At 38.3% G+C, this 24,877-nt stretch overlaps 3 protein-coding genes across 3 annotated transcripts; 2 read left to right on the plus strand and 1 right to left on the minus strand.

Annotated features, from left to right (window-relative positions):
• Positions 1–585: 585 nt before the first annotated feature.
• LOC146322172 (C-type mannose receptor 2-like) lies at positions 586–3,509 on the plus strand. Its single transcript, XM_084727687.1, has 5 exons — positions 586–598; positions 1,850–2,224; positions 2,306–2,650; positions 3,193–3,281; positions 3,402–3,509. Exons 2-5 carry the CDS (start codon positions 1,969–1,971, stop codon positions 3,507–3,509), a joined length of 798 nt encoding a protein of 265 aa, XP_084583813.1. The 5' UTR covers positions 586–598; positions 1,850–1,968.
• Positions 3,510–4,758: 1,249 nt separating this feature from the next.
• On the plus strand, positions 4,759–13,198 carry ankmy2a (ankyrin repeat and MYND domain containing 2a). The gene is made up of 10 exons (XM_084727584.1): positions 4,759–4,970; positions 5,416–5,480; positions 6,557–6,695; positions 6,801–6,899; positions 7,529–7,689; positions 9,600–9,814; positions 10,054–10,189; positions 10,298–10,426; positions 11,076–11,205; positions 12,212–13,198. The coding sequence occupies exons 1-10, from the start codon at positions 4,904–4,906 to the stop codon at positions 12,337–12,339; spliced, it is 1,269 nt and encodes a 422-aa protein (XP_084583710.1). The 5' UTR covers positions 4,759–4,903; the 3' UTR covers positions 12,340–13,198.
• Positions 13,199–13,924: 726 nt separating this feature from the next.
• On the minus strand, positions 13,925–17,165 carry lrrc72 (leucine rich repeat containing 72). The gene is given in 7 exon segments (XM_084727688.1): positions 13,925–14,479; positions 14,569–14,658; positions 15,424–15,537; positions 16,578–16,659; positions 16,764–16,833; positions 16,988–17,061; positions 17,151–17,165. Coding segments are annotated over 7 exon segments (585 nt in total). The 3' UTR covers positions 13,925–14,339.
• Between the last annotated feature and the right edge of the window lie 7,712 nt (positions 17,166–24,877).

A 24,877-nucleotide genomic window follows, 5' to 3' on the forward strand; every position in this document is an offset into this window, starting at 1 on the left:
TGTCTCTCTCCTTGCAGACTTGATAAATTTACTTAACTTCCTGTGGATGCATTTAGATTCAGCCAAAGGAATAAACAAATATCTTCCTGAAAGATTTGAATAAGGTCAGAGGATATGAAGAGTGCTGAGAGTTAGAGCAAATGATTGAACATTAAGTCTGTTCTACATTTCCTTGATATGTGCATAATATATGAAACAAAAGTAAAATGCTAGTATTCCCTGAAAATCTGAAATATCTGAGGAAAGATGAGACACCAATGTGTTAAGAAGGAACCACATAAAGAGGAAAAAGGTAGGAGGAAGATTTTTTTTTTATTTTACATTTTGAGAATAAAGCCAAAATGTCAAGAATAAAGTTTGACTTTAAGTATTAGAGCCAGGTATAAGAAAGAATAAATTTGGAGAGAAAGATTTTTTTTCCCGTTCTGCACAGTTTATGGACATTTGCCTATGCAAAGTTAACTTTAAGTATATTAAGCATGATCTTCAGAACCACAGACAGCTGATTTTAAGAAGCACTGTTGCAAGTTGAAGAAATAAATCACATTTTTTCCAACAGCTATGGGAAGAAACATACTTCTACTCCTTGTTCTCTCAGGTCAGTGTTATTTCCTGTGTTCAAGTTCAAAAAAATTTATTTCCAATTTTTTTCCAATACCAGCTAATTCAAACCTTTATTGGTTTCTCATCAGATGGACTGACAAATTCACTGATGTCCTCTTACATTGTAAAATCTGTTTGAAAAAGACATTTCCATTTATTTTCTTTTCAACTACCTTCCTTTTATTGTCTGTACAGCATTTTATCACTGAAAAGTTGCAGGTGTTGGGAAGGTGACTTTTGAAATTGAATAATTTACAGACTTCTTACCCTGAAATGTAATGGGTAATTTAACTATATTAATACTATGCTTTAATTACTTCACCAAAGTAACGTAATTAGAATTTTATGTGACTGATTGCAGTAACAGTAAAGTTATAATATGTAACATTTCTGTGTTAAAATGTCTAAAAATGCTGTATTTTGTTGAGTTTTGTACTTACAACATCCTAAATGTTTCCATCAATGATCAAACAAATCTGTAATTTATGCAAAGTAACAGAATATTCCCTGCTAGCCATTGCTAGCTACTTGCTATAACATCAGGAAAAACACAGAAGACGTGGGAAACATCACAAATTGCTTACAAAATGCACACTGATTCTGCATGTAAGCTTTTTACCAAATAGAATATATTCCGATGTAACTCGACATCACCAACATTTTGATTAATTTGATTGGTAACTGTAATTTAATTACATATTTTTCTCAGTAGCTGCACCTGATTTCCGTTGCATTTATTTTATAATTGCTAGGTACATGCATCTAGCTCCTACCTAGGGTTGGATGACTCTTGCTAAAATGTGAATTGTGGTTTTTCCTCCTTAAGAAATTATATTTTCTCACATGATTTTTTTCTTTCCAGCAAAAACATTTGTTGTTTTATTGTACTCTTACCCGAAGAAATGTGTCTGAGACGTCATAAACAGATGACATAACATATATCAAAGTGCTGAACTTAAACAAAAAAGTCACTTGTAACAAAAATAGAAAAGTTAATTAAAGCAATTCACCTAAACTCTGCTCAACATAAAATAACAGAGTGATGATAGATGGTATAATGTGTGTGTTACTGAAGTTTGTGAAGCTGGCAGCTGGATTTTCTGATGTGTGTTTGTTTGTCCTATAGGAGCGCGTGAATTACTGTCATTTACAAATTGGATCACATGGAGGTTTGAATTAAGATTTTTTCACCCTGTGCTTGACAAATGTGATGATCTCAGTTGTTCGTTCCCGTTTTCTCCCACAGGGCTGCTGTGTTCTCTGTCCTCCTGTGTCCCCCAGCATCAATACTTCTTAGTCAATGCATCAAAAACCTGGTACGAGGCACAGAGCTACTGCAGAGAGAAATGCTTTGACCTGGCCACCATGGATGACATGGGAGAGATGGAAACAGGTCTTGAAACTGTGGCGGGCAGATACGATGATGCCGTGTGGATCGGGCTTCAGAAACGGAACACTCTGAGGTGGCACTGGTCTCTGGCGGACAAAGATTTGTACAAAGAAGGAGAAAGAAACTACTTTATTTTGGAAAATACAAATGCATACCAATGTGGGTCTTTCAAAGACGGTAAACTGTATTCAGTTTACTGTTCATACAAAAAATACTCAGTTTGTTTTGATGGTGAGTCAGTCTTTGCACACCGTTTCACTGTGAAACCCTACAACTTCGATTTATTCATTTATTGATTTATTTTCTTTTTAGGAAAAAATCACGGTCGTGAACAGTACGTTCTCACAACCGAAAAGATGACTTGGATTGCTGCTCGGGACTACTGCAGGACTAATCACACAGACCTGGCCAGTGTGAGGAATGAGGCAGAAAGCCAGATAATTAAGGAGGTAGCCGGTGACCTGAAGGTGTATATTGGCCTCTTCAAAGACCCCTGGGTGTGGTCAGACAAGACTTACTCTTCGTTTAGATACTGGAAAGCAAACAAAGGCGTTTGGACTAGTGTTGCTAAGAAAACATGTGTCGCTTTGTTGAAAAGTGAATCTGGTCGATGGCAAGATCTGCCATGTGGAGAAGCACATCCATTCCTCTGTAACTGTGAGAGGAGTTTTCAACTTATATTCTTTCAGTCAATAATCTAAATTCCTTGTGATTGCAAAGTGCTGAATGTTCAATGTCTGCTAAATCAGTAGCCAAATGACCATTTGCTAAGCCACTTTTCCATTCCTGTATTGTGCACATGCAGTTTACAGTACATTGATAAATTCACAGATTCACTGCTTTAAATTCATAATACAACAATGACAACTATAGAAGATTTTTCCAGTTTTATCGATAAACTAACTTTACCCACCTCAATTAAGCATAAAAAACGTTTTGAGGTTTTTTATGTACAATTAAAAAGTGCATAAAAGTTGTTAGATGGAACCTACCTACAATCGTAAAAAATCAGATTTTTTTCTAAATTTTCTCATTACCACTTACATTATTTCATGCTCAAATTGATAATGCAAATAAAACAGATACGGTTTAGCAAATGGTCAATTAAAAGCAATATATCTCTCTCATACAACAGCTTTATCACCGGTTGTCATGATGATATAATGAAATGTGTGTATTTGTGTGTCTCTTTATATCAGGTCCCATCGTGAGGGTCATTAAAGTGAAGATCAGCTCACAGGACCTGGATCTAAATGATCCTGCAGTACACGACAACATATTGAAGCAAGTGAGTCTGACACAAAGGAAATGTCTTCTAATTTTATTTCTGCAGCTCCTGACTGGCCCAAAAAAGTGTAAAATGTATAAACTTTGCTTTAATTTGTTAATTTTCTCTTCTTTTCTTCAGATCGAGCAGAAACTGAGCAAGAAAAGTGTGACAGATGTTTTCAAACTACGATGGAAAAAGCATCCTGATGGAAGAGTTTTTATCAAGGAACAAATACGGCATGGCTAAAGAGAGAGAAGAATCAGAGAAACATTTTTAACTCCAAACTCAAACTAAAATGTACAGATGTGTGTTTAGCTAAGTCCAGTTGTGCAGCTCGAAGCCTTAAGGTAGCTCATTGTTTTTGTTTTACCAGCAGTGCTATGTGGCTTTTTTCTATTAAAACAAGCCTCAATAAACTCTCCAATCCTACATGACAGCATAACAGTACATAAGGTTCACTTCAGATCTTATAATCAAGTAAATGTACAATAAAGTGATGTAAAAATATTCTATTGTAAAAGTCCTACTTTTACCATGAAAATTCCTACTTAAGTACAGAAGTATTATTGACAAGTTCAACATAAGTATCAAATGGTAAAGTAAAAGTAATTCTGCAGATGAATGGATTATGTAATTGATTTAATATCATATATGACATTCAGTACTGATGTAATTTGTAAACTGCATGTTACTGTACTGTAGCTGTTCACTGCGTTTTCAAGCACTTAATATGCATTATATTTTATTTATTTTAGTGTCAGAGTCCCTCTTAAAGGTCAGAAGATGGGGACTGTAATGGCAGAGGAAAGAAACAAGTTCTGATACAGTATTTATTATTTAGTTTTTTCTAATGTTTTCCGCAAAAGTGGTAAATTTATGTTTTTAGGAAGTTTAGATGGGAAATGTCTCTTTGGTGGAGCTGCTAACAACTCAGAGGGCCCCAACAAGCTGCTTTTTCATCAAAAATCTCAATCTGAAATAAGTAACTCTAGTCGTCAAATAAATATAGTGCAGTAAAAAGTAAAGTGGAGTAATTCTACTCATTTACTTTCCACCACTGTTTAGTAGGATTTTATCATTGTCATTCATTGTTTATTAAAGCGTTATTGAAAATTTGATTATTTCATCTTTTTATTGTGACAACCCCCCCAACAAAAAGACGCCATTTATCAATGTGGACATAAATGCGCCAGTCTGAACTCTGTCAATAAGGACAGCGATTCTTTCCACATGTGGTTCTGAATGTTGAGTTGAACTTTCTAGACTTCCGTGGAACAGATTACTTCAGTGAAAGAATGGGGGATGATTCTCACTGTGATTGTACAAATTCTTGTGTCTCAGCTGTAAATAATGAATTTTATTGAGTTAAGCCCGACATACATTTATGAACACAACCTAATTCAATTACTAGGAAAAATAGTCGAGCTGCCGGTATATATCTTTTTTTTATTTTAACTGTAACCAACGACGCCCCTTCTAAGAGTACGCAGTGGTACATCCCAGATGACAGCTCGACCTGAGCTAGCCTTCATGCTACAGCATCAGCAGACTGTCAAAACCACGGAAAGCAAAGATTTTATCAAGAACCTACCGTTTTGTTTGTGTCGTTATAGTCTGAATTTAAACGTTTAATCACCAACATGTCTGCTCCGAAGAAGGGAGATTTGTCTTCAAGCGAAAAGGAGTTGTTTGAGGTTATTACAGCAGGTAAGCCTCTTCGGCTAATGCTAATCCCCGTAGAACCCCACACAGGGGGTTAGCTTTTGTTATTAGCTATATACTTGATCAGTTACAAACATTAAAATAAAATGCCAGCCTAACTCTGTTGCTGCTCGGTGACTACCTCGTTAAGTCATAACAATTCACTTAAATATGAGTTTGCATGCTAGAGTTGGTAATAGCTAGTGTTAGCTGAAAGCTAATAATGTGTTCAGAAAATTAGCAGTTTATTTCTGATAGCTTTGTCAGACATACCCACATCAGTGAACTCAACTCACAGGATCACATGATTTTTTTTTTATGTATTCTGTATTAATTACAATATAAGAAATCAATTCATGACAACATGTCATAGAGAAGAAGTAGGTTTACTCAGTTAGGAAAGCTTGTCTTTGAATATATACTACACTGATTTTGAATTTCTTGCTCTTAGGAAATGTTCAAGAGGCTTCCAGGCTGCTGGGCTGTAAGGATGTTCGAGTCAACTGTTTGGATGAGGTAACAGCATCTTCTCAAAGCAGGTTGACACACTTGGTGATGATGACCTTAATTAATCCAATATAACATGTCAAGATGCTTTGCACTAATGCCAGTTTGCTTGTTTGGTTAAATTTTACTTTATTTGTACAGGTAACAAAAGCATATTACTGTAAAAGAAAAAAAAAGTGCTGGTGAGGTTTAAAAAACACCAATAGTCTTATAAAGTTGATTTAATTTTATATCAAAGACAAACCCCATTTTAAAATCGTTTTGAGTTGTACATTGAGGTACAAGTTTTAGCCTGAAATTATAAAACTCACTGCTGCGATTTTGATCATCAGTATCAATATCAAAAGTATTTTGTCTGCTGCAAGATAGATTTTTAATATCTTTTATGAGGTGGGGCTGTACTCCTAGATGGCAGCCAGGAGCACCAAGTCTCCTGGTTCATCCTAGCGCTGAGCAGCATAAAGATATTATATCGATACTGTGATATGAGAGTAGATTATATTTTGTATATTGCCATACCATGACATGACATAAATGTTATCTTTTCCAGGTTTTAAAAGCTACATTACAGTAGAGTGATGTAATTTTCTGAATTCATCAGACTGGACATGTATTTGATTCTGTCCATATAACAGCCGTTAAGTTACGCCATGTCACCATTTTTTCTTTGGACATGCTGGTGTGGAGAGAAAAAGACAATACTTGTAGAATCACCAATCCTGCCTCTGATTTGAAACTGAAGGCTCAGTTCAGTCGATTATTGATTTAATAGTGAAATTTGAGGCTTGTACTAAGTATGTACAGGTGCTTGTCAACACTACAGTTTGTTATTTTTTTAAATGAGAAAACCTACTGAGATCTTTTAGCAAAGCTCTTCTTTTATTCACTGACATGTGTGTTGGACATGAGGTCAGCAGACTGAAGGGCTTTGGAGAAGGTCCTTCATGTCCTTCCTTCTGTCTGCCACTCTTTCTTGTCAGCCTGTCAAAATCAGGTGTTTGAAACTGATGTTCTGTTATGTAAGGTCATGTAAAAGTGAAACTGTCTCTCTAAATCATGCGATGTCTTTCTTGTCTCCTCCACAGTATGGGATGACCCCTCTCATGCACGCTGCTTACAAAGGAAAAGCAGACATGTGCAAGCTGCTGCTGCAACACGGAGCAGACGTGAATTGCAATGAACATGAGCACGGATACACAGCGCTGATGTTTGCTGGCCTGTCAGGTGTGCTGTTAATGTGAAATACTGAAAATGTTAAAAGTTGGATCATCACAGCAATCTGATTAAAAGTCTCATCTCTGTCTGACTCCTCTTCCTCTGTCTCTGTAGGTAAGACTGATATCACGTGGATGATGTTGGATGCGGGGGCAGAAACAGACGTCGTCAACTCTGTGGGAAGGACCGCCGCACAGATGGCCGCTTTTGTTGGTACGTCTGGATGTGACGTGCACTCATTCACACAACAGTCCAGTGTCCTTAAGTGTTATATCATCACACACTTCTTTGTCAGGAACATTTACAAATAGATGCTTTCATTTAGGGGCCAACCGATTATGGGATTGGATATTCAGCATTTTTCTCATCTACTTTTTTTTTTATCTCTGTCAGTGTTTTGTTTTTGCTTTTTCTTATCACTGATGAGACATTTTTTGCTAATTACACAATTCAGTATTTAATATTTATGTCTCCAGTACAATCTACAATGTACAAAAGTAATAAAAATAAGGAAAAAACATAGAATGAGAAGAAGTGTCCAAATTTTTGACTGGTACTATACATAGCACAACTTACAGTGAGGTTCAGTCTCTACATTTAACCTAGAATTAAGAGGAAATTACTAATAACTGGTATCTTAATCTCCTTTTTTGGTCACAGTTTACTCATTCATAATGAGTATATTTTGAAGAGACATTATTAGGACAAAACCAAACTTTCACTTAAAGATTAAATTTTATTTGATGTTAATATGCTAAAAAAACTTAAACTGGTCTGAAGTTTGTGAAAAGGCCAAGGGTTGTCAGTTCTCAGTCATAAATTTGTCTCTTTTCCCTCCTCAGGGCAACACGACTGCGTCACCGTGATCAACAACTTCTTCTCCCGAGCCAGACTGGATTACTACACCAGGCCCCAGGGTTTGGAGAAGGAACCCAAGCTGCCCCCGAAACTGGCCGGTCCCCTCCACAAGGTCATCATGAGCACCAACCTGAACCCCGTCAAGGTAAGACACCGTTGAAAGAAACAGTAATATAGGAATTGATAGTGATTGTTTTGTGAATATGTGTTCAGATGCTGCAGACTAAATTAATCTCAGAGCTCTCCATCCTGCAGCCCCTCCCCCACCTTCTTAAGTGTCCTTATACATTTCTGGGAAATATTTACAGGAGAGGAATATTCATCATCAATATGAGTGGCTTCATCCAAACACACCAGCTGCCAATTTCACTGATTATAATCCTCCATGTAAACAGGAGATAAGTAATCAGAGAACTAATCAGCTGCTGCTGTCATTAGTTAGATTGGAAAACAGCATGCTGTGAGGCCTCTTGGGTCTTGCACCACGCACAAGCGCACAAAGTGAGGTTCCATTATTAAATGCTTTGTACAGTAAGTTTGTCTAATGTTGCTAAAAAGTTTTGACTGATTTTTATTTTACTTAGTTGGCATTTTCATCATGTCTTGTCTCCCTGGCTACATTCACATTGCAGGCAAAAGTGACCCAAATCAGATTTTTTTTGCTAATATTTGACTCTGTTTTTTGATGCCAATTTCATATGTTGTCCTAAACCAGAAACAGATCAGAGTTTTTGCAATGTGGCCCCAGTGTGAACAGTCATATCTGGATTCATGCAACTTTTATGTCACAAGACTCTTATGGAGAGGCACTGAGAAATGTAGTGTTGTTTCTCAGCCAGATACTACAGTAGTTAAAAGTTTTCCTTGACATCCTGACATTTTGGATGAAATCGGTCTCTGTGAAGACGTTCACCTCACAGTCCTGGCTCGACATCCACACACACCTTCAAACAGAAGTAGCAGCCGTTGCTCCACAAAAAGCTGTAATTAAAAACTTGTCTTGTCTTTCTCCTCGTCCTCGTCCTCGTCCTCGTCATCATCCGCTCATGAATTTCCAGACACCCTCTCCTCTTTAACTTATAAATGGAACAGCAAACGCCGACTTCAGTAGCCTCCATATTTACTTTTGTACTTCAGGGAGCTGCGTGTTAAGTCTTGTGAAGTTCTTTTGGGCTTGCAGGTATTGTCAGGATCATCAGCAGTTCACACTGAAACCTGACTGGTCACATTTTATAAATAGTGGCGTGAAGCAGTTACCCCTGTGATCTTAATTGTGCAGCAAAGAAGGGGTGAATCATTAGGGGGAAAAATCTGTCAGAGTATACAAGTCACTTTAGATCTCATGAATTTCTTAAAATTCTGTTGAGAACCCCTTAACAGATCAAATGACCAATGGGTAACGTCAGTGAATTAAAGGGAGACTCCACCAATTATGCACAACAAAGTGTTTTGACAGATCTTGATAAGTATTACTGCACATATGGAAAAAAAGTGTTTTGTGTCAGCAGAGTGAGCTGCACAGTCAGTGTCGGACTAAAAGTTTTAAACTATTGTGTGTTGTTGGGAGTCGAGTTGCATTGTGAGTAATGAAGGTGACAGGTTTTGAGAATGAAGAAGAATGTGTGGAATAAAAAAAAGATGATGACTCTGGTTCTGGTTCAGTTTTGATCTTCGTCCCAGCGTGAGTCTAACAGCATTATAGGAGTGTGGTGTTGAATCAGTGGTTTCATCTTTAAATAGCAGGAAAATCAAAGATCATCCAGGAGTAGAAGAATGAAATGTTTCTAAAATAGGAAATAGATAGAAAGATGTTAAGATAGGAAATCCCTGAGTATATTTGTTTTGCTAATTAATTCAAAATATCACTCTTCATTAAGAGGCAGGTGAAAGAATAAATAAAAATAATTGTTAGTTACAGTAAACAACAGAACTGGATGATGGAAAATAAAAATTACTTTATGACAGGGAAAAAGACAACTCACTGGGGGTGTTTTATTTTGAAAGATTGTTTAATTTTTGTCCCAGAACTTGTTAAGTCTCTCTTGTGTTTTCTAGATGGTGATGCTGGTGAAGGAGAACCCTCTGCTGGCGGAGGTGGAGGCTTTAGACAAATGTCGCAGAGTGATGGAGCTCATCTGTGAGAAGTGCATCAAGCAGCAGGACATGAACGAGGTGCTGGCCATGAAGATGCACTACATCAGCTGCGTGCTGGGAAAGTGTGCCTCCTTCCTCAAAGACCGTGAGGACAAGCTGGACGGCCTCATCAAGAGGTGAGACCATGGGGGGGATTATCAACTGAGGTCTTTATGCTTCATTAATTGTGGTGAAAAGACACTCTTTGCAGAATTTTTAATTTTTTCTTCTTAGATTTAATATCTGTTGAACTTCACATTAAATCCCAGAGTTAAAATTTAATCTTTGAAACCACATTTCTTCTATCATGATAACAGTTGTAAAGTGATTCGCATTATAAAAGTTTTGTTTGATCTCCTTGATCCCTCTCCTGCAGTTTGCTGAAGGGTCGGGACAGCGATGGCTTCCCGGTGTACCAAGAGAAGTTCATCAGAGAGTGTATCCGCAAGTTTCCTTACTGTGACGCTACTCTGCTGCAGCAGCTGGTGCGGAGTATCGCTCCTGTGGAGATTGTGAGTCTGGATGTCTGGAAAAAACCAATTTAGAGATGAGACATTTGTGTTTTATTGTGTGATGCCTAATAAGTTTTCTTGTCCTTTTTTTCCTTTCCGTCATCGCAGGGTAACGACCCCACGGCTCTGTCAGTGCTGACTCAGGCCATCACAGGTCAGGTCGGCTTCATGGACGCAGAGTTTTGTACCTCCTGTGGAGAGAAGGGAGCCGAGAAGAGATGCTCCATCTGTAAAATGGTGAGTGTCAAGACAGCAACGACATGTCAGTTTAGGTCATTTCTCAGGGCTTAAACTTCACAGCATCATGTCTGATTTCAGTCGTAGAGTTAATTTAATGTATTGTACACCTTGACTTCTGGACGACTTTACAGGCTCATAAATCCTTCCTGCTTTAATCCCCATTTTCTACATGCGCCAAAAGTTAATTGTCTTTTTAAACTGCAACTTCTCAGCAGTAAACCTTATAAAACAAATCTCCCAGAACGAGAAGGATTTAAAAACATTAATGAGCCTTTTTATGGTCTTTATTCGATAGCAAGAGTGGGGAGATGACAAGAAATGAGGGAGAGATGCAACAAAGGCCCCTGGCTGGATTAAAACTGGGGACTTTGTGTTGGTCAGCATCTCAACATCCAAGCCACAAGCTATTAAACATTTTTGAATACATATGTTTATATTTGAATTGGTATTATGTTCACTAAGGTTTTCCATGTGGATGGAAATCAGCCATCTGCTTCCATCCACATAAAACAATGCAATTTCCCTCAATTTAATTGAATTGAATGTAAAAGTCTTGATGCTGGTATTTCTTCTCACCATTTTTTGTGGCTTTTGTTCAGTTACAACAAACAAGGTTAACTTTATTCATTAATTTATGTGGAACTAGGTGATCTACTGTGACCAAGCCTGCCAAAAGATGCACTGGTTCACCCACAAGAAAGTTTGCAAGATCCTCCAAGTGCAGAGAGAGAAACAGGAGGCAGAATCAGCCAAACTGAGGATGCAGCAGAGCAAAGGTACTTCTACTCTTCTTCTTCTTCTGTCTCAGAGACTAAATATGACTCTGGAGAAAACAATACCACAGTGTAAACACTCAGCCTACACACAGATTACCATTCAAAGAATAAAAAGCACAGAAAGACACACAGCGTCTACAAAGAGGTCTTTTTAAACAGCGCTTTCACTTTAGTCCCAGTAATTGATGACATTATCCTTTTTAAAGATGCAGTAAGTGATTCTGGAGATTGTAGGTGGTTCTTGAGTCTCCTTACCTGGTCTTCAAATACCAGCCAATCAATGCCACCAACCCTACGCATCGGACCGGGGACTTTGACTCTGTGATTGGCCAAAGTGTCCCATCAAAGGGCCAGACTTTCTAAAGCGTGAAAACGGAGCCAATGAAGTCTAGTTTTCTCTCAGGCCGCTCTAAGTCCATTATTTTTAAAGGTTATTCATGGAACTTTTGCCCAAATGATGCAAAAGTAAATACCTAACTCGGCTTTAAGGGATCAATTTTGACGATTATTCCAATATGATTCACTATTAGTGGGAATTATCATTTTTGCATCACAGTTTTTATTTTGACTGGAAAAACAAACTAATAAAATCATGATGATGTGACATTTATTGGAGTCTGTTACAAACAAACAAGTTTTCTTACATCTGGAGAACAAGATTTGTAAGTCAGGACGTCTTTTTATTATTTCAGTGTCTTTTTGCGGCAAGAAACATTAACAACTTTACGATGCACAGGACATTTTTCTTTTTTAATCATTGGGGGGATTTCTGAAAACGGTGAGCCTTGAAAATCTATTGGAAAGATGCTAAATCCTTAATTTTAAATAAATAAAAGCTTCTCATCCAGATTGCACTCCTCTGTCAGGAGGAGGTAAAGTTCATTAAACCAACATGGCAGAACATGAAAAAGTATGTTGATGTTTAGCCTCGACCTCAGTGTTTTGATTCTGTTGTTTTCAGAATAAAAGCCTGCTCAGACCTCATCGTGTTGTCTGTGTGTTTCAGAGGAGAGTAAAGCCGTGCAGGAGGCCTCAGACTCCCTGCAGGATCTCTCCGTGGACAGCGAGGCCGCCCCCTCAGACTCCGCAGCAGAAACCTCGAGCCCCGCTCCCATCCCCGCCGCTGACAACTAAGGAACATCTAACAATCAGCGAACGGCTCCTCCAGAAAACATCCATACACCACAGACAGAGAGCAAGAACTGGCAGCCAGACTGAAAGCCAGACATGGACTGGTCCAGCTGGAGACGAGACGCATATTTATTACTGACATGAGACTGTCACACGGGCAGGGAGACACTACGAGGAAGGTTTGTGCCACAGCCGTCATCTTTTTGTCTGTTTTTTTATATGTTAATTTTTCAGATGATATTGTTATATTATGTGAATGTGAAAATTGCATAGGCTGATGTGTTTGTGGTAGAGGTCACTGGGAGGAATTGTGGGTAATATACTTAAGATAATGGTTCACATCAATGATGGAACGTAATTCTGCCTTAAGAGACTGTAGCAACCTGTGCAGGAGGGAAGTGACTGTGTAGCCAATCAGAGCTGGTGTTTGTGTGCAGTATACACCTGATTTGTTATTGGGACGTTTGTTTTGTACCGAACCTTGTGGCAGATCGTGAGTGGATAGCATGGCTGCACAATATTGACCAAAAATGTATATTTTTAAATATAAACAACATAAACATTTATTTTGAGTGTATTGTGAAAGATGTTTGATGCTCAGGATTTTCAGGGTTTTTTTCTCCCAAAAATGCAGCATTTGTTGATCAAGAGTTGTTGTCACAGCACAAGAAGTCCAGGAGTCCAGGGCAGGTTCTGATATTCTTTAATTTATTGTGCAGCCTGAATGAACAGAGACGTTGAAGTCGAATGACGGGTCCAACGTGGCTCTGTTTGATCCTGAACACTGATCATTTCAAACATGTCAAACAACTTCAGCTCGATGACGTTAAATAAAGACCAACTTCATCAAAGTGCCCATTCATCATATTGATTGTTGTTCTCTTCATTTTTCTACATATTTAAATCTTTATTTTGAAGCCTGAAGCCTGTAATTAGAGCTGCAACATTTAGTGGATTAATTGATTTGTTGTCGATAATCAATTGATCATTTTTTGTAAGAAAAAATGTCCAAAATCTCTACTTTCAGCTTCACAAGTGTGAATATTTTCTGGTTTCTATACTTCTCTCTGACACTAAACTGAAGGTCTTTGGGTAAAACAATTAATTGATTAATCAGGACAATTATGTAATAATCATGAGTTAGAGTCCTGCCTGTAATGTGTAATGCAAAGTCTTTAGTTTTTCTGTTATTTCTAAACTGATTTATGGATGATGAATGCCAGATATAATAATATCACTGGTAGGGCCGTTAAGAATTTAACAAATGTAATGATCAGTAATTAATTGATAGTGTAGAAATGGCAGTAACTGCGCCTCATTTGACATTGTTTTGTCTGATGGAGGCATTTGTTTAATAAGGAAACTTAAGATTAAGTATTTTAGAGAAAAAAGAAAAACATGAATATGGGGGGGGGGGAAGCAAAATGCGAATGTTATTAATTATTAATAATTAATCATTTCAACTATTGGTTAAGGAAAATGCAGAAACCCTCATCACTGGGAAGTGTAAATCACGAAGAAAAGGTACATCTATCATGTCTGTGTTCAGATTTGACTCTGAGCAGCAGTGTGACTGTCAGGCGTCGCTGCAGCTCCAGTTTCTGACCAGGCTGATAAGCGGGCTAAACACCGATAACTAACTTCCTGTTTTTATTTCGCTGGCGTCATGCACCTGTCCCTCTCACCTCACACTGTATCTGTGCCTCACCACATAGACCCAAACAGACTCCACACTCCCAGATATGTTTTCAAAGTTGTAGCCTTAAGCTCCCGCCAGCGTTAATCAGATTTTACGCAGCTCCTTCTGGAACCACAGAAGGCTTTATACAACTTTTCATATATGCAGTAGTGCTTCCCCAAGACCTGTAAACAGACTTTGATGTGTAAAATCATTGGTACATCCCTTTATATGGATTACCTCAAGTAGGCAGGACAATAAAGTGTACTGAAATGTGTTTGAGCAGATCACGGCAAACACATCTTTGCACCGTGTAATGGCTGGACTATTTGCCAAGGTAACAGCAAACATCCTCTCAGCTTGTGGGCCGTGTTGCTCGTCTGCAGAAGGCCACAGACTGGAGGACACGATGACGCTCCTGGCAGTGCATCTGGAAGGACCTCTTCCTCTCCGCCGGCTTCACCTCTGACAACACGACAGAGAAGTAAATCCACACATGAGTTCTGTGAGGATATGTGACAGGCTTGAGGCTTTGCAGGTCCCTCTGATCTCACCTTTTCCATCTAAAACCTGGACGGACGGCAGGCAGTGGATCACATGGTGGCGATACCCGGCTTCATGGGAGATGGGATTGAGGAAAAAAGCTGCGAACAAGATCTCACTTTAGAACAAACCAACAAATTACAGACATATTCTTAATCTAATGTGTAATCTTGGAGATATCAGTGGAGTTGTTAGTCGTTTTAAGATTAAACACAAACTGACTGAGGCCCAAGATGGCGCTCTTTATAATGGATATGACAGTCGGTACTGGGGTGTAGTTACATACATATATTCCAATTACTAGTTTAAGTACAACTACTCTGGGTCTTGTATTTTTAGGTAGTAGAAAAACCCTACATATTAATAGTATTCTCAGACATTTTAAGCCATGCAGTATGGCACAGTGCCACAGCTCATTTGCCACAGTTGTCATTTAAATCACCTGTGACCTGCAACGAGATGTCTGCAATACACCTTTTTCTCAGCAGCCATTTTGAAATGAAATAGTAGGGTAAGCACATGTTACCAGTGTGTGATCAAGGTTACATTTGTTTCAGGTCAAACAGAGTCAGGATGCAGCTATTGTGCATGTTGGCTCACTGGAAAGGCTCTGCTACACTAAATGGAATGAGACCTTAATTAGTATCGTTGGTAGGGGTGTCACAGTTTCAGTATTAAATCAAAGTAATCTTTGTGTGATCTTTTCCCATGATGCAGTAGTTTTAGTTCGATCAGCTAAATCTTTTTGAGAGCAGTTAAGATGTAGTTGACCTATGAAGTAGCTACAGTAGAGGTTTGGTAAACCACAGTTTTACAGTTGTGTCCCCGGCACTGATGGGAGGTGCGCCCTGAGTTTCATCTCTCACTTGCAGTTTTGAGCTGCTGCATCCTCCTCAGCTCGTGCATCGTCTCCTCCAGCCCTCTGATCTGGTTGTTGTGGAGAAAAAGGAGTCGGAGGCAGGTCAGATGATTCAGAGCCCCTGTGTGAGACACCAAGAGGGATCAGTCCACAGGGGACGTGGATCTTCCTATTGCCCTTCATTTTTTTTAAGGCTGCTTTTTCTAAGACACATTTGTCTTCAACACTGGACTTCTTTACATTTATACATCCACAAAATGTACCAGTCCTCCTAAAAGAACAGTGACCGACCCTCATGGGTTTACACCAAAAACAGTGTTCAAACAATTTCCTTTAAAAAAAAAATTACAGTCCATTTCACAGCGCAGCCTAAATGCTTAATAATACTAAATAATACTAAAACTACTAATAAATATTTTGCCTTCTTAGAAGCTTGACAAATAAAATATGTTGTAGAAAGGGTTCCCTTTCTAAAACACAACTCAAGTTTCTCACAATTTCTGCCAAAAGAAATGGAATGCATAATCAAAATTGTATTAAAAAATTAAAAAGTACATCCCTGAAGTTCTCACAGGCAGGACAACAAAACAAAAACCTCACACACCTTTGTGAGACAGTAAGTTTGTAATTTTTGTTTATACCATATAACAATAAATTAGATTTTTCTCTATATGTGAGAAATATTTTACTCCTAATGTCCTGAATATGACAAACTAACCGGCTCTGAAAAGTAAATCATTCAAATGAAATGAGGATTTAATCCCATCAGCCCAGAGATAACCAGCAAAACATCCTGATAAAATAACTTTTTAGTGAATCTCTAATCTGACATCTACACAAGTCTGTTCCAAAGCTGAAGCATTTCACATTGATGTCTGATGTTTGGAGGTTCCCATCTGACACAAATCACTACAAATCAGGTTTTAGCTCAGCTCTTATTCCCACAGATCAGTAAAAAACACACATTTTTATCTACTTGTATGCTTATATTCAAGGGCATGTTGTGATCAGGTTTAGAGGAGCGTGACATTTATTTGCCCAGCTGGTGTTTTCCATCTGTCCAGGCATTCAAACCAGCCAGAGGCCTCATTTCATTTCACCTCGTGTCGCCTATTACATGTTCACATCATCTTCGTGTTCAGAGGAGAACAGAGGATTTACCAGAAATGGACTTAATGTTGTTATTGTGGAGGTAAAGTTCAGTCAGGCAGCAGTTGAGGGAACGACAGCTGAGCTCTCTGATCTGAAAGATTCAGAGTAAAAACAAATTAATCTCCATCTGCTTTGATTTTAAAATAAATAAAAAAAACAAAAATCATCCTGTTGCTGAAGCACTCAGCCTTTTACCTTGTTGTTATTCAGCCACAGCTCCCTCAGAAAGTGAAATCTGGATAAGTCAGGAACGCTGGTGAGCTTCCTGTTCAGCAAAAAACAGCTAATTATTGTAATATCTGCCTAAATGTGCTCTTATTTGTGAAATTATGGCACAGTCTGAATCTCAGTTTTCCCAGAAGCTGCAGTGAGAGCTACAGATACATTTGTTTTAAAAACCAAAAGTAAGTTTGTCTTACTTTGCTGCAAGGTTGAGTTGGGAAACATCAGCATCCCTCCTTATTCCACACTTCTGAAGAGACTCCTTTATGTCCTGTATTTGGGGTGAAAAAAAAGAAAATAAAATGCAAAAAAAAAGTAACATTCATGTGCCTTTGCAGTGTTTGAGGTAAAGCTGTCTACCTTGGCCACCTCCATTGTCTGCCACCTTTGGATTCACCTGTTGCCAGGAAACTCTGAAATCACAACAAACAAAAGATAATTCTTATTTTTTATTTTAAAATAAATCATGTTAGTTTTATGTTTGTTTGTCTTTCATGAATTGATTTACTGTATTTTTCTGTTAAATGTGGTAAAGATAATTGATTAAATACCTGCATCATTCATTTGCAGTGGAGGCAAATCTCCAGCAGAGGGCAACATTTCACCAAAATTAAAGTTCAGTTTTCAGGTTGATCCACATACATACTGATGCTTAAAATAATTTATCTTTGCATTCAAGTCAAACAGCTGATTTAACTGATGCACACTTTCAACCAGAGACAGGGACATGTAGAATATCATTAAAACCAGCTGGTGATTCTTCGAAATAAATCCCTCCATACATAACAAAACAGTTCTCCCTGTCTTTGTCACAGTGGTGGAAAGTACTTTAGTATATTTACACGTATATTTGCTCTCTAACGTATGTGTTGGAGTGCACCGAATGTTTGATGTCCTGCTGCCAGTTTATATTATATTTAAACAAAAGAAAATAAGTTCAATGACAAACATGAAATACAAAGTTTAGTTTTAATGAGGAAACTATAATAATTTTCAGCTGTTTGCATGAGAAAAAACCCACTGAATGGACAACAGCTTTGTTTTATTTCAGTGTAATTACTTGTTAGGCTGACTAATTACTTCAATTCCATAAAAATAAAAATACCTTAATTAAATTACATAATTTTGACAAACAGTAGTGTAAACACAGGTGTCGCCAGTGATACAAATTAGGTTCTGTTCCATTCAGCTCAAACACTACAGTGCTACACTGCTACACTAAATGGAATAGGACCTTAATTAGCATCATTGGTACCACCTGTGTTTATCCTACTATTCCATATCTTTGTCAATATGGCTGCCGTCAAAAAGGTCAAAAGATACCACAAGGAGCTAGAACAGGCAGGTATAGCCTGGCTTAGTTTGGGACCAGCATGAAACAGCTAGCTGACGTTCTTCAAACAAGCCGCTTCACCAATAAACAAAATACTGCACATGTCTTGATTGTCAAATCTGTACACAAACAGATACGTAGAAATAACAGTTTGTGGTTTTAGAGGGAGTTATGTGCTCTAAGACTTTCCTGACGAACCACAGTTTATCCACACACCAAGCACATCTGTGTAGCAACTGTGGATGTAGCACATAGTTCCCTCTAAAACAGCACATTTTTTAACATGTATGTTTGTACGCAGATTACAAACAAGCGTGTGTTAATTAAGCTTTAGAAGTGCTCGTAGGCATACTTCTTAATTTTATACAGAGCCAGACTAGACTGTTTGCCCTGTCTCCAGTATTTATGCTAAGCTAGGCTAATTGTCTCCTGGCTCTTTGGATGGAAAATGCATTACATAGTTATTTTCAGTGCGGAAAAATCAAGCATGCAAAGTCTGTTTTCGTGATCCTGTGTGGCTGATTAATAATATTTTTCCTGTATTGACATGACTTTCATGTAAGTGATGTTTGGCCTGTTTACACTGCAGTCGTCTCCAATATAAGTTTTTGCACTAACATAACACATCTGACATAGGTCAAATCAAGTTTCTGGAGTATTCTGAGAGAGGAGCAAAATTTACATACATGCTCACGTAAGAAAATATCCAGAATGAGTGTGTCTGTGCTCTTATTTTGTGCAGCAGTTAGCAGGAATTGGATATAACTTTTCTTTTTTTATGCTAGTGATACTTTTGTGAGGGGAGGCTTTTGTGCTTTTAATCTGTGGTTCTGGTTGATGGTTTGGGACACGCAGGTCACGTCTCACTACCTGTAGAGCAAACTTCATATAGTCTTTGTTAGTGTTACTGCTGCTAGCTGCCATTTCTCACTGGAGCATATGTCATGTTAGCTAACCTGAGCCCACAGACGTCCATCAAAGTGTGATGTGAGGGAAAAAAACAGTTTGAGTGCTGCCTGCATTTAACCTGACACTCCAGATGGTTTGTTACACAGGACCATCTGGGAAGCCATCCATAGAAACTGTTTGGAAAAGTGCGGGCACTTTCAAAAAAGACTTGGCAGGTGATTGGAGGAGCCAACTGTCACGTCTAACCAGATTAGACTATTTTTACTGTTTTCCAGTCACTGATATGTACAACATTGGAGTTGGACAACATGAGAGCTCCCCAAAAGTGAAGCCAGAACACCTAGACTGCCTCCTGGTGGCTGGCTGCAGTACAGGTCATAAATCCTGCCTCCCAAATATTAATTGTTGAGGCATGGGCCAAACTAAAACTAAAACTAAAAATATATACGTCCCAAATATTTTTTTTCTGTCATTTAAGTTCTTATCACACTGATGTTTGTTCAAGTGTTCCCCTTCTCTGATCAGTTTGGTTTTAATGTAAAAAAGGGTGTTTCTTGCCATGGTTGACAGCTGAGCTCTGCCTCAAAAAGTGCAGCTCTGACCTTAGTCCCTTCAGTTTTTTCCACCCAGAAGCACAAGATGGCAGCACTTGTATCCAGAGTATTTTGTCTTCAGTTTTATAACAGTGGGAGAAAGAGGAGCCATGACATCCATCTTTATTTACAGTCAATGTTTCTAACAAGTCTCTTTATTTCTATCTATTTAGTTATCATGACAATGTGGCAGTGGGTTTTTTACACCCCTGCTGAGCAAAGCTTTGCTTATTTGTGAACATCAGACTCATCTATACCTCCTTACCAGGTGCACTGAGAGAGGGGTCAGTCTTCTCATGTAACTCTCAGAAACAGAGCAACTAAACACACACACACAGAAATAATTACTGCTGCAACTTAAAAGACTGAAATATCGGCTTCAGGAAATTTGAAAACATGATGATTTGCAGAGGAATTTTAGAGTTTTCCTCCATCTTCAAACCTCTACCTCTGCAGGAGTATGCAAATATAAAAAAATGCAAATACACTACCTTTATTTGAGCACGGTACTGGTCATGCAATTAGCATGCGTTCCGAAATAACCTCAACCTACTGACTGGCTTTTTTGGAACTTTTTCGTGAGTGTGCTTCATCAATGAAAGGATAAAATTCAGGTGTCATCACGTGATTTAAGTGTTGAATCACTCAGGTAAAGCACAAGTACCTGAAATTGTACTGCAGTGCTGTAATGGAGTAAATGTACTTTATTACTTTCCACTGCTGAAAAGTAGCATTGATTATCACCTATTGATCTCAGGGAATAGCAGAAACGAATGACACACAGTCATCCGTCCTTTGTATGTTTTCAGTTTGGGATCTTTGCCAAACTCTGCTGCCACGATGACCTTTCTTTCTTGGCTTTCTTCCAGGTGTTGTGCATTCCTTTTGTTCCCCTCCGGTCGCCCTCGCCACACCCCCCATTACTGCATGTGGGCGCTTCCTGATCATGCACACACTCCTGCCATGCCGCTTGTCAATATGCTATTAACCCCGCCACCTTTCATTTCCCATGAGGGTTAGGGGCAACCGAGTTCCTTGCTGCTGAGTTTTACTGCAGCCCCGTGTACACGCAGCGGGAGTCAGCTCTCAGCTTTCTGTTTCTTTACATAGCGAGAACACAAAAGCCGGGGCCTATCATATTCACCGCGCAGCATTCATCTAACCCGCTCCCATAAGAAGCTCGGAGGGGCGTCCAAGTGTAAATAGTGTTGTGAGAAGATCCGGCCATGTTGTCCATTATTTTCCCTCGGAAGTGGAGTGAATGAGCCTCTGGTGCTCCTGTTTGAGGAAGAACAAAAGAGAGAGGAAACAATAACACAAAGTGTGAAGTTTAATGACAGACTGGGTTCACCCGCTGAGGACATTTAAAACCACAGTCAGGATGTGAAACTCTAAGGCTTGACTGTTTTTATTACTCCATATTTTTCCGATGGCTGTAGCTGCTCATTAGCCAACTTCAGATGTTTATAATTGTTCAATAAACACCTCGATTGAACAGTGATTGTTCCGTCATAGTATAACAGGCAGAGCAGGCCTGTAACCATACAGCTATGTTGCTTTGCATTTAAAAAGTTTGTAGTGTGGTGTGTTTTTGAATTTCAAAAACCAAATAGGAACTAACGTGCAGTAAAAGTGCTGTAATGTAACCTGCAATCATTAGCACGTCTGGAAGGGTATCAATTTTTTAGTTTTAAGTTTCAAGTTTTAATACACTGAAAGTCAGAAGCTACTCATTTTGTATCGATTCCTCTAAAAAACTATTGATGATAAAACGGGCGGATGCATAATTTCCAAATGTTTTCAGTCGTTTCATATAATGTTTAAACAAGTCTGACATATTTACATGACTGTGGAAACCTCTGAGACACGAGGGGACAGTCACACGCTTCAGCATCAGACTTGTAAATGCAAGAGAGGAGAAGTAACGTGGTGTGATGCATCTTTCACCTGTAGATAAAAACAAGGAAAACAAGGAAGTGCCTCAAAATTTTAAAAACATAACATATAAAGAAGCTGAGATGTACCTGTACTTGTACTTATATTTGTAATAAATTTGCTGTTATGTCTTTTTTTTTTCTAAAAATGACCTTTATATTGAAAAATCACACACACATTTAAAAAATGATCAGCATTGGTATTAAGATTTAAAAAATTATAACAAAAAGGATCATATTGAATTATAAAAGTTTAGTATCCTTAAAGGGATAGTTCACCCAAAAATGAAAATTCAGTCATTGTCTACTCACCTTCATGCCAGCTGAGGCTCAGTTTTATTTTGTTAATCCGCAAAACATTGCTGGAGTTTTACAGATTCATACTGTGCATCTGGTTTAATCCAAGTCTCCTAAAGTGCTGACATGCCGTTTGCATTTTTTAAAGCCCTGTTCTTGAGATGCGATTGTGATATTTCTCCAGTATGGGGAAAGCTGGATGCTGTCAGCGTTAAACTCTAAACTCTGAAAGCATCTAGAGCTTTAGAGTTTTAAAGAGTTAGTTCCGATTCACCAAAGTCACACGATGACACAAACAAATTAAAACCCTGCTTCAAAAAACCTGAACTATCCCTTTACTGAGTCATCATGACACAAAGTTGAAAGAGAACTATTGTCGAAAACAAGATTGTACGCTGCAGCATTAAGATTTTCCTTCATTACGACCATGAAAAACAGCCACAGAACAAAACTACACAAATGTAAGTTGACAGGTGTGTCCACATAGTTTTGGCCATAATGCATCACTAATTGATCTTTATTTCCTGGTTCCCCACGATCCCTGTTTTGTGTTTTCTTCATTCCATTAATTTCTTCCATTAATCTTCCCCTTTTTCTTACTGCTTTGTTCTTTATTTCCTCCATTTGTTCCTTCCTTCTCCTCTTCCCTGCATGTTTTCTTTATTTCCTTCCTTCCTGTTTCTTCAGTGATTTCTTTCTTTTCTCCCTAAAACAAAAGAAAATTGGTAGTATGACATTTGCAACTGATTGCAAAACTATAAATCTGCCTTTTTTACGCCCACAATCACTTTTTTTTGAATACTTGAGTAGCTGTATTTTGTAGATATGTATGTACTGTTTTCCTAAACTCTGAACACTGATTATTGATTTTTAGATGTAATGTCTTTTGTCCACCAGTCGAGTCATCCTTTGCTGTTTTTATTTTTTTTATTTATTTTTTTAATCAATCCTTTATTGAAAGTCTCCTGACTTTTTCTTTTATGTGTTGCCCTCATGGGCTCACTGTACAAGAGAGAAACAGCCTGAACAGTATTGTTAAAATCTGTTAAATTCTCTTTGCAATCAACAAATCCTCTGAAAAGCAACTGGTATCTTGGGTTCTTCTTGCTGGTGAATTTTCTCTGTTGCCATGAGGGTGTCATGTTTTACTTGCCTGTAAAAATAATCACCACTCTAAATCTTTCATTCCCTCTGCGATCTGTCTGCTAAAAGCTCCAAACCATTGTCATTGATTGTATGTTTTTATATGACCTTTTTTTTTTAGCAAGTTTATTTAGTTTATTATTTAGACTTCATCATCACAATCAACACCATGGCATCATGACTTGTTTGTTTGTTCGTTACTAGGGCTGATGATTATGAATGATTATTTTCATAGTTTATTAATCAGTCGAGTGTTGTCTTCATTGATCACTTGATAGTTATTAGCCTGTAAAAGGTCAGAAAATGGTTTTTCAACGCCTAAGATGATAAGCAGTCTGAAACCAAAAGATATTTCATTTGTGGAGACAAGAAACAAAGAGAAGTTGAACATTTGAGAGGATAAAAACAGCAAAAGGTACAATACAAAGCTATTATACAGCTATTATTTTCAGTATCAATCAATCTGTCGATCATTTTCTATATCAATTGATTCGTTGTTTGTTCCATCAGAAAAATGGTGGAAAATGTCAGTGTTTTCCAAAGAAACCAGAAGTTTTCACATTTAAGAAGCTGAAATCACAGAAATTTGACTTTTTCTCTTAAAAATTGCTCAAGGCAATTAATCACTTATTAAAATAGTTGGCAATTCATTTAATAATCAGCAGTTCTATGTTATTGTGTGTTTATATGTATGACAAGCTGCTCCTAGTGGGATTAATAGAGTTGTATTGCACTGAATTGAATCCCACCACTGATTAAAACTTTCCACTCAGGAGAATAAAGACATGTCCTCAGGCCCACTCTGCTCTCCACCCTGAAAAGGGACCACAGCCCTAGAAAAGTGCTCGAGCGATAATAAAACCAACAAGCGACCCACGTATCAGATTTCATTCTCATGAGCAACAATTAGTGTCTCTGCACGACGCCTCTTTTCAAAATCGGTAAGACAAGCCTGGATTGAATGTTCCCCACAAAAGTAATTATATCTCTCCTTGTTTTGTGCAGCGGACACACAAAGACTCCAGTTAGTCTGGGCACTCCGATCATTAGACGTGTAACTGACAGGGATTGAGAGGTAGGCTGAGGGAGGATGGCATCAGACAGACAGCAAATTACACACACACAATATCAGCTTTCATTCTTGAGTCAAACGTGTGCAGGAGACAGGCAAGTCACAACGTGGAGAGCATCCAGCACGAGAGAGTAAGCAGGAGGTAAAACACGAGCTGGTGTCTTAAATCATCAGCTGTGCACACATGTATGATTAATGCTCCCTCACTACTGAAGATCCTGGTTAATAATGAGCAGCTGCGGACCGGATCAGGGTCAGATAATGTTCGCAGTAGTTTTCTAGGACCCGTCTGACGCACAGGACGGCACAACAGATGTCAGAGAGCTCAGGCTTTAAACCGTTTCGGAGGAAATTCGGCAAAATCGCTCAGTAATTGATGGCTAATCTGAGTTTTTCTGCGTCTGGTTTTCAGCTGATTTGGCTCATTGAAAATAACATATAACACATCAGGCTTTGTCGGGGGTAGAATAATTATGACATCCAAGACCTGTTTCTCTTGTTGTCCCTGGTGTTTTCACAGTCCACCTGCATTTAGACAAATGGAGACAGGCAGTCAATGTTTGACAAAACTAATTTGGAAACCTAAAACTGGGAAACGTCGAAAAGTTGAGGAATGACAGATTGCCGGGGGTAAGTAAATGCAACACCGGGCTAGTAAGTCTAGCAACTCACTTGCCCAATCAGGAAGGTGGTAAAAAAAAAAACACAGAATTAAATGTACAATATGGAAGTTCCGCTGCTAGAAATCTCTCTCACATTAAAACAATAACAAAAGATGAAGTTTGATGATGTCATGAAGTAGCGAG

This window comes from Lutjanus erythropterus, chromosome 9 (assembly GCF_056507025.1).
Source record: "Lutjanus erythropterus isolate fLutEry1 chromosome 9, fLutEry1.hap2, whole genome shotgun sequence".
Lineage (NCBI taxonomy): Eukaryota > Metazoa > Chordata > Actinopteri > Lutjaniformes > Lutjanidae > Lutjanus > Lutjanus erythropterus.

Excerpts from the sequence above, each read along its gene's own strand:
- LOC146322172 (XM_084727687.1), top strand. The coding sequence starts at position 1,969 with ATGGATGACATGGGAGAGATGGAAACAGGTCTTGAAACTGTGGCGGGC. Across the intron at positions 2,651-3,192 it reads ACATCCATTCCTCTGTAACT|GTCCCATCGTGAGGGTCATT; the intron begins GTGAGAGGAGTT and ends TCTTTATATCAG. Across the intron at positions 3,282-3,401 it reads ACGACAACATATTGAAGCAA|ATCGAGCAGAAACTGAGCAA; the intron begins GTGAGTCTGACA and ends TCTTTTCTTCAG.
- ankmy2a (XM_084727584.1), top strand. The coding sequence starts at position 4,904 with ATGTCTGCTCCGAAGAAGGGAGATTTGTCTTCAAGCGAAAAGGAGTTG. Across the intron at positions 7,690-9,599 it reads CCAACCTGAACCCCGTCAAG|ATGGTGATGCTGGTGAAGGA; the intron begins GTAAGACACCGT and ends TGTGTTTTCTAG. Across the intron at positions 9,815-10,053 it reads CTGGACGGCCTCATCAAGAG|TTTGCTGAAGGGTCGGGACA; the intron begins GTGAGACCATGG and ends CCTCTCCTGCAG.